Here is a 14,187-nt window from a genome sequence, read left to right as displayed (position 1 = left end):
TTGCGAAGTGCAGGCACAGATCTACGTGCACGGGATGACAGACGCACACGGAAACGGACTAAACAGTATAAATGACCACGGTCCCTTGCCAATGCAGTATAAATGACCACGGTCCCTTACCAATGCAGTATAAATGACCACGGTCTCTTGCCAATGCAATATAAATGACTACGGTCCCTTGCCAATGCAGTATAAATTACCACGGTCCCTTACCAATGCAGTATAAATGACTACGGTCCCTTACCAATACTGTATAAATGACTACGGTCCCTTGCCAATGCAGTATAAATGACCACGGTCCCTTACCAATGCAGTATAAATGACCACGGTCCCTTATTAAGAACCGTGTAAAAATGATCGCAGGCTGCGTTGGCTCATAGAATTTCAGCGTCGAGTTGAACACCGCGATGGCGATTTAATGATCAGGGAGAGGAGGAGGTGGTTGGTGGTGGTGGTGGGATAAAGACGATCACCACCAGCGCTTGTGCCAGGCTAGGTGTACCCTTGCGAAGTGCAGGCACAGATCTACGTGCACGGGATGACAGACGCACACGGAAACGGACTAAACGGTCACATGTGCAGACTCACCGACGAGACACGGAGACAAAGTGACACACACACAACATAGACTCTGCGTCGTCGCTTGCCGGAGTGAGCTGTGGGGAGGCGAGGGGCAGTTTCTAAGGGAAGCGATTTCGCGGACCATGTCTGAAGACTACGAGGGGAAACTCGAGAGATTCCGAAGGAGCCTCACGAACCCCTTCAACTCCTCCATGTCGTCCGGCACCACCACCACCAACAACACCACCAACACCCACGACGACGACTCCACCACCACCACCACCAACAGCGACATGGAGGAGACGGCGGAGGGAGGAGGCCAGTCGCACGGTGACCACCACTGAAGTTTGTGTGTGTAGAGTGGAGTGTGGTGTGTGTGTGGTGTGTGTGTGTAGTGTGTGTGTAGTGTGTGTGTGTGTAGTATGTAGTGTGTGTGTAGTATGTAGTAATGTGTGTGTTGTGTGTGTGTACTGTGTGTGTTGTGTGTGTGTACTGTGTGTGTTGTGTATGTGTATTGTGTTGTATGTGTGTATTTAGTGTGTGTGTGTATTGTGTGTGTGTGTATTGTGTGTGTTGTGTGTGGTGTGTGTATTGTGTGTGTAGTGTTGTGTGTGTGGTGTGTGTATTGTGTATGTAGTGGTGTGTAGTGTTGTGTGTGTGGTGTGTGTATTGTGTATGTAGTGTTGTGTAGTGTTGTGTGGCGTTTGTGTGTTTTGTGTGTGTAGTGTGGTGTGTGTGTTTTGTGTGTGTAGTGTGGTGTGTGTGTTTTGTGTGTGTAGTGTGGTGTGTGTGTGTATTGTGTGGTGTGTGTGTGTAGTGTGGTGTGTGTGTTTTGTGTGTGTAGTGTGGTGTGTGTGTGTATTGTGTGGTGTGTGTGTGTATTGTGTGGTGTGTGTGTGTATTGTGTGGTGTGTGTGTGTATTGTGTGGTGTGTGTGTGTATTGTGTGGTGTGTGTGTGTAGTGTGGTGTGTATTGTGTATTGTGTGGTGTGTGTGTGTAGTGTGGTGTGTATTGTGTATGTGTGTTGTGTGTGTGTGTATTGTGTGTGTAGTGTTGTGTGTATTGTGTATGTGTGTTGTGTGTGTGTATTGTGTATGTAGTGTAGTGTGGTGGTGTGTGTTTTGTGTGTGTAGGTGTGTGTGTGTGTGGTGTTTTGTGTGTGTTTTGTGTGTGTAGTATGTAGTGGTGTGTTTTGTGTGTGTAGTATGTAGTGTGTGTTTTGTGTGTGGTGTAGTATGTAGTGTGTGTCTGTGTGTGTTTTGTGTGTGTGTGTAGTATGTAGTGTGTGTTTTGTGTGTGTGTGTGTGGTATGTAGTGTGTATGTGTGTGTTTTGTGTGTGTGTAGTATGTAGTGTGTATGTGTGTGTTTTGTGTGTGTGTGTAGTATGTCGTGTGTATGTGTGTGTTTTGTGTGTGTGTGTGTAGTATGTAGTGTGTGTTTTGTGTGTGTGTAGTATGTAGTGTGTATGTGTGTGTTTTGTGTGTGTGTGTGTGTAGTATGTAGTGTGTATGTGTGTGTTTTGTGTGTGTGTGTAGTATGTAGTGTGTATGTGTGTGTTTTGTGTGTGTGTGTAGTATGTCGTGTGTATGTGTGTGTTTTGTGTGTGTGTGTGTAGTATGTAGTGTGTAGTGTGTGTGTTTTGTGTGTGTGTGTAGTATGTAGTGTGTATGTAGTGTGTGTGTGGTGGTGCTACAAACCCGGACGACCCGAGTTCGATTGCCGCTCACGGCCACCAAAACCGGTGACGATTATCTGAACCGGTTCTGGTGCCTCCCTTAGGTCAGCCTCAATTGAGTGCTCGCTAACAGCACTTGCCCCAACAGTCTGCAAAGGCTATATACGTGGGGGAAACTGTCTTTGTTGTGTGCACCTAGCCTGGCACAGCAGCCGTGGTTACGTCACTTGGTGGTGAGTGTGTGGTGTGGCTGATGTTGCTGATGCATTTGCAGGAACCAGCGACTCCGAGTCTCGGGAGACGGAGTCGGAGTGGGAGTTGGGGGCGGAACTGGGGCTCACGGAGAATCATTTTCCTCCCCCGCACGTGAGAGCCCCCCCCCCCCCACAGATCCCCCCCCCCTTCAGATACCCCACAGATTCCCCCCCCCCACAGAAATCCTCCCCCCCACAGATCCCCCCCCCCACAGATACCGCACCCCCACAGATTTCTCTCCCCCCCCCCACAGAAGTCCCCCCCCCCACAGATCCCCCCCCCACAATTCCCCCCCCCCTACAGATACCCCCCCCCTACAGATACCCCACATATTTCTCTCCCCCCCCCCCCCCACAGAAATCCCCCCCCCCCCCACACACAGAAATCCCCCCCCCTCCACCCCCTCGTGTGTCGTGAGCGGTAGTGTAGCGGTAATTGCGCTGCGCTACGAATCCGGCGACCCGAGTTCCATTCTCGCTCACGGCCAACACCGGCGTCGATTATCTGAACTGGTCCTGGGCCTCTCCAAAATGTGGCCGGGCTTGGTGCCGGTCACCCACCCCGTCGTGTGTCGTGCCAGGTGCTGCTCACTAACAGCACTTTCTCCAGCAGTCTGTTAAGGCTATACGGGGGTGTCTTTGTATCTATGTGTGTGTGTCCTGTATATACAGTATATCCGTGTCTATCTGTGTGTGTATCTCTGTTGTATATGTAGTGACTAATTCGGAGACACTAAGAGTTGGAGGCACTTCTTTATTAACAAGCACCGACGGGGTGAACACTTTTATAATAATCAGTCCGTCAATGGTCGGCGACGTTACTCAGTCCGGACAGTAGGTAGGCTGCCTGAGACGACGACGACAAGAAGGATGGTGAAGATGACAAGAAGAATGGTGACGGCTTCAGCAGCACGACAGCGATCCCACTCCATACGACATCCCCGAGGTCCCCTACAGGGGCCCTTCTTTTACTCTCAGTGTGGCCTGGCTCCGCCACCGGACACGCCCCCTTTCTAGAACCTACCAGCGGGTTCTTTGTGTGCCCCTTCTGTGACCTTTCCCCTGGTGTATCACGTGGCCTGCTGACGTCAGGGCTGCCGAAGCTGCATATCCCCTTCCTTGCCAGCAGCCAGCGCTACGCTGCTACAGTACTATTATTCTATGCCACTACATATATATAGGGGAGTGGTATCACCAGTAACGACTATCCGTACCGGTCCTGGGCCTCCCCATTGGTCGACTGAGCCTCAAATGAGTACCTGGTGCGGTGTGTAAACATCGGTAGCTAGGGAGACAAAGGCGGCCGGGCGTGGTGTTGGCCACCCACCCCCTCGTGTGCCGCGCCGGCCTTCATAGGTGCTGCTTGCTCACGGCACTTGCCCCAACAGTCTGTTCAAGGCCACGTGGGGGATCTTTGTCAGGTATATATCCGTGTGTATCTGCGTGTGTGCAGGGCTTGGCCCACGTGAGCCGGCTGGAGGAGCTGGAGCACGCCGTGGAGATGTGCAAAGTGTCCGTGCTGGAGGCCTCCGAGTTCTCGGCTCGCCGCGAGCAGGCCCTGGCCAGGCTCGTACAGCTCCGCATCAAGATCCAGGAGCTCAAGGCACGCGGGGGGAGGGGTGGGGTGGGGGGTGTGGATATTATCTCCCTCGCCTAGTATGCAGAAGGTCATGGGTTCGATCCTGAGCCCGACGCCTGTATATATGGTGTCTGCGTGTCTCTCTCTTTCCCCGTGGTCACGTGGATTCTTCTTCAGGTCCTCTGGTTTTTCCTCTCCCCACTTCGAATCTGGCTGCTGCTATGAATTTCCACTTGAGAAGAAGCCACTTCGTTGAGCTATCATATGTGGCCAGGTCACTTCTGAAGAAGAGCTACACGGCTCAGTGGAGTTTACCTGGTAAATAATTAAAATTGGTATTCTTGCTTCTTTCAGTAAAGTCACGTAGAAGGGGAAAAAATCAAATAATATAAATATAAAACAATAAAAAATTATAACGACGTTTCGACTGCAACACAAGCAGTCATCATCACACCTGATGATGATTGCTTGTGTTGCAGTCGAAACGTCGTGAGAATTTTTTATTGTTTTATATTATTTTATTTTTTCCCTTCTACGTGACTTTACCGAAATAACCAAGAACATGAATCCCTGCAGTCACGAAAGCTTTAAATAAAGGAAAAATATTGTTAGTTTTATTTTAGTTTACTGAACCAGTCAATTGACAGAGCCCTCCACTGGCTCTCTTGCACTCATGTGGACACCTCAGAATCAGGAATTGTAATGGGAACACGGTAGCTGCCCCTGTGGAGCGTCTTGAGCCACGGTCGCATTCGCATGCCACGCTCATCTATATAGTCAATAACGCCCGTTCACAACCCTCCTCTCCCTCATCTTCCCCTCCCACCACCTATCTAACCCTTCCCTCCGCTCCCACTACCATCCCCCCTATCTACCCCTTCACCGCTCCCACTCCCCTCCCCATCAGGAGCCAGAGGACGAGGAGCCGGACGTGAAGCTGCTGCTGGATCACCGCTTCCGCAAGCGGCACAGCCGGAGTGTGAAGCACAGCTGCGAGCGTTGCAGCACGCTCATCTGGGGCGTGCTGCAGACCTGGTACACCTGCTCAGGTGAGCGGGCGAAGCCGGCAGAATCGACTGTCGGGCCCGCCCGATCAACTGCTCGCCAGCACAGAATCCGCGCACCGCTTACCAGCACCCGCCACGGTTGCGGAGGTTGCAGGGGTTGCGGGGGTTGCGGAGGTTGCGGGGGTTGCGGGGGTTGCGGAGGTTGCGGGGGTTGCGGGGGTTGCGGGGGTTGCTTGGGTTGCGGAGATCACCGTACAATTTCACGGAGGTGGTGGGTAGGCTCGGAGGTCCGAGGCTTGCAGCTGGCACTGCTGAGAGCCTGGGTTCCAATCTGGGTTTGAGCCCTGTGGACCCCAGCAACTACAACGGGTTCTCCAGTGCAAGCGAGTTGATGCTGTCAGCCCAGAGACACGTAAATTCGCATAGAGGCCTGTAGACTCTTATAGAGACCCGTTAACCTACATATGGACCCATAGACTCCGTAATCGGTGATCTGGGCTGAGACCTTCAACTCGCTGCACTTGAGATCACAGTTTAATCACAAGCCAGTCTATACAAGTGCCTGCGGGTTGCTATGCGAGTGTGTGTGTGTGAGTTTTTATGGGAATCTATGGGTCTTTAGATAAATCTATGGGTTTCAATACGAGTCTGTGGGTGTCTATGCGAGTCATTCGTGACCAGAGTTGAACCCAGGTAACTCTGCAATGCCGGCACGGCGTCTCTGATCACCAAGCCAAACTGGCACCCTTAATATTCATGCGTATAATTGTATTTTTCGATTTAAAGCTTTCGTGACTGCAGGGATTCATCTTCTTGGTTCTTTCGGTAAAGTCACGTAGAAGGGAAATAATAAAATAATAAAAATAATACATTATAAAATACAATTTTCACGACGTTTCGGCCACAACGCAAGCAGCCGTCCTCAGGTGAAGACCAGGTCTGTCGGGGAGACAAGTCCTGGGCCTCCCCGACAGACGCTGGTCTTCACCTGAGGACGGCTGCTTGCGTTGTGGCCAAAACGTCGTGAGAATTATCTTATAATGTTTTATTTTATTATTTTATTATTTCCATTCTACGTGACTTTACCGAAAGAAACAAGAAGGCGTATAATTGTGTCTGTATCAACACAAGTATATAACACACGTCTCCTGCCACAGGCTGCCACTTCAACTGCCACAGCCGATGCCTGGACTCCATTGTCAAGCGCTGCGTGAGGGTGAAGGTTAGCCACCAGTCTGAGTTTGAGCTCCGCATTTGCCCGGAGCAGGGCCTGGACCGCCAAGGCTTCTGCTGTGCCGAGTGCCGTACGCCCATTGCCATGGGTGAGCTTCCACCCCCACCCCCCCTCTCTCTTCCTTACCCCAGCCGGCTGCCTGCCTGGCCCCTTCTTCGTGACCAGGACCAAGACGGTCTCCCTCTCTCTCTCCCTCCCTCCCTCTCGCTCTCTTCTGCCTGTGACTGGCTGCGTCGTGTGTATGTATGTTGAACTTCTTTCGCGCCTTACGTAGCCGACCATGCTAATCGGAGGTGCGGGGGAAAGCCATCTTAGCCTCAATTGAGTACCTGGTACAATGCGTAACTAAAACATTGCCTCTAGGGAGACAAAGGCGGCCGGGCGTGGTGCTAGCCACCGACCCCCTCATGTGCCGTGCCGGCCTTCATAGGTGCTGCTAGCTATCAGCGTTGGTCTCAACAGTCTAAGACTATAGGGAGCATCTTTGTTTGTGCATATTGTGAGACGCGGTAGCGAAGTGGTTAGCACAATCCACTCCGAACCTGGCGACTCAAGCCAACGTCAATGAAAATATCTGAACCAGTCCTGGGCCTCCCCTAAGTCGACTCAGCTTCAAATAAGTATTTGGTGCGGTGTGTAAGCATTACCACTGCGGCGGCGTGGTGCTGGCCACCCACCCCCCAGTGTGTAATGCCGGCCTTCATTGGCACTAGCTGACATCACTTGTCCCAACAGACTGCTAAAGGCTACCTGGGGTATCTTTGTCTCTGTGTGTGTGGGTGCAGGCCTGGTAGCCAATGAGGCCCGTCTGTGCGATTACTCTGGCCGCTACTACTGCCCCAACTGCCACTGGAACGACGCGATGGTCATCCCAGCACGGGCCCTGCATAACTGGGACTTTGAATCTCAGAAGGTGAGGACGGCCAGAGGTGAAGGGGGTGGAGAGGAGGGGGGGGGTGCAGGTCAGGTGTGGTGGCCAGGGGAGGAATCCCCCCACCTTCACTGGGTGGATGAAGCCCAAGAGAGTGCTGCGTGACAAATGTAAGTTATATGAATGTTCTAGAAGGGCTAGAGCACTGAGCGAGTGATGTGTGCGTGCATTTGCGTGCGTTTGCGTGATGCCGCTGTGGCCCAGGTTTGCCGGTCGAGTCTGCGCTTCCTGACGCTCATGCAGGGCCGCCCGGTGCTCAACGTGAGGCACATCAACCCGTTGCTCTTCAAGCACGTCGAGGAACTGGCGCAGATCAAGGTGAGCCGTCGGTGAGGCACGGGGAAAGTTGGGGACGGGATATGCAAATGCAAATTTGGCTCGGTGGGGGGGGCGGTCAAGCAGAGCCAGGGGTGGGGCTAGCGATGAGGTTACTTCGAGTGATCGATGCCAGGGCTGGCTCGGCACGGCTCTTGTTCTGTAGTGGGAAATAAATATAACCACCACCACTTCTATAAATCTTCTCTAAACCCACCTCCTCCTGTGTGCGGACAACAGAAGCTGCGATCGGACATCCTGAAGATGAAGCCGTACCTCGTCACCTGCACAGACGCGCTGGAGTCGCGAATTCTCCTGGAGGTCGGCACCAGCGGTTGCCCAAGTTATTTCGTTTCAGGGTCCCCCCCCAAATTCAGTTTGAAGGCACTGCTGCCACAGTGGTGCAACGGTCAGCAGAGCGTCGGGCCTGCGATCCAGAGGTGGTGGCCGGTTCGATTCCATCTCCTGACTCGGCAGTTGAAAGGACGGTGCAAGTTGGTTATTATTTGCCCTTTTCGGAAGCGACGTGGCCACAAATGATGGCTCAACGAGCGGTGGCTTATGTGGACATTTCTCGCAGCCAAATACTCAAAACGCATGATGTTGATTCTAAATGTGGAGGGGGAAAAAAACGGAGAACCCGGAGAAAAATCCGCGTGACCACTGGGAGTGAGAGACACGCAAACTCCAAATATACAGCAGGCGTCGTCAGGGTCTAGATCAAACCCACGACCCTGTATACCAGGCGAGGGAGTTAACCCCCTACCCCCCACCCCTGCCACCTCTTTCCACCCCACAGTAGCAATGGATGCATCGCAGTGAATTGACCGGCAGGTCGCGTGTGGTAAAGCACGAGTACTTCCATCGTGTACTCCCGTAACGCAGCAGACGCTCGTTCATTGGACTCGCTTGCTCTGCCATTGCTCGTGCCACTGCTGGGAGAACGGCCTCCACCATAAACCATCATCCACATGAACTCCGGTCATTCTCGCAGCAGCGGATTTTGACTTAAGCCATCTAAAAAAAGGCGGCCACCGTGTCTCGCGCTTTCAGATGCACTTGTGCGGCCGTCTGGAACGCTCTTCTGATGTTAGGAAGCCACTGGAGCAGTGCACTTTGGAATGATCTGGATTTGAAAACTAATTTCTTTAGAACTGCTTTTTGTGCTTAGTTTGTTGTCCTTCCCCCCCCCCCCGCGCCTCCGAATAACACGGTTGGCTATGTATGGTGCAAAAGAAGTTCAACCTGTATATGTTGTTTCAACTGCCGCACCGGGTAATCAAATGCAAATGCGGACCCACTGGAGTGCGCTTCTGGTATGCTCACCACGGCATCACGGTGGCGTCTGCAAGCTTGCAATTTATCTACTTTGTAAATGTTGTTCTTTTGGAGGCCCCACTCATTGGATTTAATTGGTAGCTTGTAACGTATCTATTGTATGTACACTACAGTATGTAGTTTTTTTTTATGGAGGCACTGTCACTGAATCGCCTTGGCAGCTTGTAATTCGTTTTCCCTGCTCACTGGAGGCTCTCTCATTGTACCTGATTTAGCAACTTGCAATGATTTGTCATTGTCTACTATTACTGGTCGGAACCTCCTGGTTACACCAGCCCACAGGGGATTATTGTGTCCGTCCGTCGTGCAGGGAGGGGTGGGGAGGGGCTGGGTGGGGAGGGTGGGGCTGGGTGGGGGGTGGAAGGGGTGGGGCTGGGTGGGGGGTGGGAGGGGTGGGGCTGGTCACCCGGTGGTGCCCTTATAAAACTCGACGTTTAACCTACTCACGCCGGCTTGTGCCCGCCCTCACAGTCGGACATATTTGCGGAATACACCACGCCGCCGTTGATCCTGACCATTGACCGAGCAACCCAACGTTCCTACCAGCTCCCTCTGCAGGAATGTGTTTTGGAGGCTCTCTCGTTGGACCAGTTTGGCGGCTTGTAATGACTATTCTTGTTCTTGCTGCTGCTGCTGCTGCTTGTCCCCAGCTGCAGGAGAGGCAGCACTTCGTGGAGAATGTGGACATGTACTCCATGCAGGACCTCATCGACGTGGTCGTGGGGCGGTTGAGCTCCACCCTCACAGACGTCCACACGACCTTCGCCAAGCACATCAAACTCGACTGCCAGGTGCACACACGCACACTTGGGTGTATGGGGCCGTCCATAAATGACGTCACGTACCTGGGGGGGGGGTGGGGGTCGGACATTTGTGACGATGCGTGACGAGGGGGGGGGTGTTTGAGAAATGTGACATCACATCAAAATGCGCAACTTTAAATAAATATAGACACCACGTTCTACTTAATTAAATAGACTTTTTAATGAATGTTTTCTCCTACAGCATCCGAGTGCAGCGCCACATTAAATACGCACTACAATGACAGTTGAAAGCGATTTGAGGCATGTGGTTTTTTTTTGGGGGGGAGGGGGGGGCAGAGCTTTGTGACGTCATATTTGAGGGGTGGGGGGGTCTGACTTCTTGTGATGCCGTGTGACGGGGGGGGGGGGGGGGTAAAAATCGTCCAAAATTGCGTGACGTCATTTATGGACGGCCCCGAAATACACACACGTTAATGTACAACACACGCACGTGTTTATGGGAAAACAACGGACGCTGTTCAGCGCTCGGTGTGGAGGTAACGTCACCCTGGCGCTCGTGCCAGGTTAGGCGCACGTTGAGGCCAGTAGGAGGAGGTCACGTGAGAGATCCAGGTGCGATGGGTTGACTGACTCCGATGACGGGCAGATGCACCACCCGTGCTCCCCACTGTTCCAACTATGATGCGCTCCATTGTGAGCGTTGCTCCTCCACCCCCCCCCCCAGTTTTGTTGGAGGGCGACTACCTCCAACTGCCCAGGAGCCATCCTTCACACTCTCACACACACACCCACACTCTCGTGCTCTATCTCGCTCTCTCTCACTCTCTCTCACTCTCTCTCTCGCTCTATCTCGCTTTCTCTCTCTCGCTCTCTCTCGCTCTCTCTTGCTCTCTCTCGCTCTCTCTCGCTCTATCTCGCTCTCTCTCGCTCTCTCTCGCGCCCTCTCACACGCTCTCTTTCTCAGCGATGCCAGGCCAAAGGCTTCATCTGTGAGCTCTGCCGCCAGGGGGAGGCGCTCTTTGCATTCGACAACCACACGGCCGTGTGTCCCAACTGCTCGGCTGTTTTCCACAGGTCAGCAGCTTCACCATCATCAGCATCATCAGCAGCACCAGCATTAGCACCAGCATCATCGTAATCCGCAGCACCATGATCATCATTGTCGTCATTAGCAGCAGCATCGTAATCATCGGGGAGGCTTTCATCCAGCAGCGGATATATCACAACAATGACAATGATGGTGGGTAATTGTGACGATGGTGAAGACGGCGAAGACGATGATGAGTGTGAGCGTGTTTGTCTGTTGCTGCAGGGACTGCTACTATGACAACGCCACTGTGTGCTCCAAGTGCCGGCGCTTAGAGGCGCGGAAGAAATCCCTGCAGCATGCCCCACGCGGTGGGGGGGAGGGGACTCCAGGGGAGGGGGCCCCTCGAGATGGTGGGGGGGAGGGGGCCCTAAGCGGTGACAAGGAGGAGGGCCCGTGCGGCGCAGAGGTTGGTGACGAGGATGGCGATGACGACGACGACGACGACATTGACAACGAAGTTGACGGCACACGATGACAGCCATTCACGTGCAAGCGGTCTTGTATGTAAGCCAATTACAGGGGAGCAGTCTAAAACAATTGACCAATCTTGAGCGGGAATCAAAAGGTTTGACCAATCACGTTTGAGCCGAGTGTAAATTACTGAACAATCACAGGCGGAATGCAATTTCCCAATCGCGAGCGAGCGGTCTATGCATTTTGATGAATCGCAAGCTCGCCAGTCGTGGACTATTCACTCTTCCTTCACCTCGTTGACATTTCCCGACTCGAGAAGTTTTAAACTCCTCGTCGGACAACCCAGCAGATGCAGCAGCCCTGCTGCGTAGTCTCTACAAGATGCGAGTTCCCGATTTGAAGACGACCTTCACCAGCACGCAGCACTTCCCGTCGTGTGAAAATTCACAGGACTGTATTTAACAAACACAATCCATTCTCTTGCACCCCAGTGGTACGTGTCCAACATTATCCCAATGTTGGCTTGTGGTCGGAAACCGTTGGCCCCTAACGTTCCATGTTTTACTGGGATGTCGTCTCACTAGCGGGACGACATTCGATTGTCCTGATTGAGGATCGCGATCCAATTCAAGAATCGGTTCCTTGTCTCATTTGTATTGTGTCTCGAAGGATTTTTCTTTTTTGACGATTGCACAGTTTTTTGTTCAGTCCACTAGCCTAATGGAATCGTTACGGGTTGTAGAGTCCTGTGGCGACAGTCTTACATTGAGTGAACTGCACTTTAAATGTTTTAAAATGAATCTTTGTTCGTACCTGGAAGTTCAGCAAAGCACAAAATCAATACAATCAAAATGTGAAATGCAATTACGAATATACAGTAGACACTTGAATATCTGCACTGATGATAGGGAGGATGGCCGTGGATAATTAAAAAATATCCATTAAGTGGATAGCAGAACCACACCAATCAAAATCAAACTCCGCTGTTGTAAAGATATGCAACTATTGTACTGTAGAGGCAATCGCGTGGATTTCAGATTAACCGGCACACACATTTGTTCGTTTTAAGAACGTGACTTGTGATAACCATTTTCAAGAAGAACAATGTTTCACCGTTTTAGATTCATACTCTTTGGTTCTTTCAGTAAAGCAAGTCACTGTCAGAGAGCCGGGCGCTAATCTTCTCATTGGCACGCCTCCGGTGGTTGGGCCGTCTCACATTGACACGGTAATCTCTCACATGTACAGCTTCAAATCAAGATTGACGTACAAATTTCTTCTCTAGTTCGGCCCACTTTTACCTTGGGGTTGGGCCCACCAAAAATCCTATATAAACTCTTGTTGCAGCAGCTGTTTCTCCTACGTCAGCAGTCCTCCTGCCGTGTTTGTTTCACACCTGATGACGGTTGCTTGTGTTGCGATCGAAACGTCGTGATCTATTATTTGTGACTTTACCGAAAGAACCAAAGAGTGGATTCCTGCAGTCACGAAAGTTTCAAATCAAGATTGTTTTTAGATTATTTGGGCTTGATCAAAATTCTATGAGTTATTAATGTACGTCAATCTCAGGTGCTCGGTAATCCGCAAATCGGATAAACTGCATGCGGATAATCAAAGGTGTCTACTGTATATGGAAAACTGATCCCGCAGTAATCGCCAAGAAAATTTATATCGTAGCGTGGAAAACCTGGTGATAAGTGATGTTCAGCGGGGTCACCAATAACGGTGCAAACCCACATCACATGATATCTGGTGCTGAAATTAATTTGGCCAATGTCCAGCTCTTGAGAATGAAAATATCGGTTTGACATGCATGCGACTTACCTCCCTCTCGTATGTACGGCAAGTGAGATAGTGCGGCCCTCTACTGCGTAGACCAGAGGTCGCCTTTAAGAAGGGCTCTCCGAGGTGGCTCTGTGATATCCACTTCCGTGACTTGTTTCTAGCGTTGCTCTCTGCAGGAGAGTTTCTGAACGGATTCTTCGTGTCGTGACGACGCCAGGCCGAAATGATCAAATAAAACTAAATTAAATATCACTCGGTAAAACTCGTAGGCTTTCGCGACCAATATCAATAAGAGATTTTATTTGGGTTCGATCGCGTAAAATATAATTGTGTCGTTAACCTCGTCACCACTCAACACAGGCAGTTAATAAGGTTTGTCAGATTAAACAAAATATGTCAACCCTGGTGGTAATAAGTGGTGTTCAGGCGGGTCACCAATGACTGTGCAAACCCCCACATCCCATTACATTTGGTGCCGCAATGAAATTTTGCTAAAGTCCAGCTCTTGAGAATGAAAATGTATAAAACCAACAAACAAAAAATATCACTCGCTAAAACGATAAATAAATCGAGATTATTCGCTCCAAATCTCTTGAGAGCCGACGAGCAACTTGTATACCTGGGAAATATTGTCTGTGCTTTCGTCTTGACTGATGTTTTCTTACGTAGCCAGTGGTTCCCAACATCCCCGTGTCGTGTAGCCCCTAATACACCCTCAACCGTTCACCTACCAGCACCCACACAGCACTAACGATAATTAAATTATGCACATTTAAATCAATTACCAAACGCAACTAAATACGTACGCTTTAATGTGTTTTATTTTTAAATGCTACCGTTCACTTTAATTATTAGACTGATGATGAAGATGATTTCAACTTGTAGACGCGCCGCACAGTATTTCTCTCGCAGAGAGAGTGAGGGAGCAATCGCAGACGAGGACTGTAACGTGGAGTGGGAGTTCTCCCAGGTTTCCGCGTTCCACATGGAAGGCAAACCCACGTTGACGATGGAATTGTCCAAACATTCCAGTGTGGCAGGGGACCCTCCGAACACAACAGTCTCGTCACTCGCCGAAGCTCTTTTGAGTAATATCGTAGCACTGTTATTTGTATTATTATTTGAATTAAGTTAACTTGCAATCGTACAACTTGAGCTTAAGACACGTACGAAATTCTTATGGTTCGATTGCCGATGCAGCCTTTGTCTTTGTCCGAATAAAGAAGTCAAGTCACTGA

The 14,187-nt window shown here is 51.0% G+C and overlaps 1 protein-coding gene across 3 annotated transcripts; it reads left to right on the top strand.

Annotated features, from left to right (window-relative positions):
- The first annotated feature begins 236 nt into the window (after positions 1 to 236).
- DEF8 (differentially expressed in FDCP 8 homolog) lies at positions 237 to 14,187 on the top strand. Of its 3 annotated transcripts, none has more exons than XM_061551303.1 (11): positions 237 to 891; positions 2,513 to 2,604; positions 3,946 to 4,095; positions 4,979 to 5,120; positions 6,236 to 6,400; positions 7,098 to 7,225; positions 7,448 to 7,561; positions 7,799 to 7,879; positions 9,553 to 9,687; positions 10,625 to 10,734; positions 10,973 to 14,187. In XM_061551303.1, the coding sequence occupies exons 1-11, from the start codon at positions 705 to 707 to the stop codon at positions 11,223 to 11,225; spliced, it is 1,557 nt and encodes a 518-aa protein (XP_061407287.1). In that variant the 5' UTR covers positions 237 to 704; the 3' UTR covers positions 11,226 to 14,187. The 3 variants fall into 3 exon arrangements, with proteins under 3 accessions (XP_061407287.1, XP_061407296.1, XP_061407279.1); XM_061551312.1 differs by having other exon boundaries at positions 241 to 879; positions 9,547 to 9,687; XM_061551295.1 differs by having other exon boundaries at positions 243 to 891; positions 9,547 to 9,687.

This window comes from Lethenteron reissneri, chromosome 2, assembly GCF_015708825.2.
Source record: "Lethenteron reissneri isolate LAM-NWPU_2019-01 chromosome 2, ASM1570882v1, whole genome shotgun sequence".
In the NCBI taxonomy this organism is placed as follows: Eukaryota; Metazoa; Chordata; class Hyperoartia; order Petromyzontiformes; family Petromyzontidae; genus Lethenteron; species Lethenteron reissneri.
This window is presented reverse-complemented; position numbering and strand designations above follow the sequence as displayed.

Coding starts and splice junctions, on each gene's coding strand:
- DEF8 (XM_061551295.1), top strand. CDS start 705: ATGTCTGAAGACTACGAGGGGAAACTCGAGAGATTCCGAAGGAGCCTC. Junction 892..2,512: donor GGGAGGAGGCCAGTCGCACG/GTGACCACCACT, acceptor ATGCATTTGCAG/GAACCAGCGACTCCGAGTCT. Junction 5,121..6,235: donor GACCTGGTACACCTGCTCAG/GTGAGCGGGCGA, acceptor CTCCTGCCACAG/GCTGCCACTTCAACTGCCAC.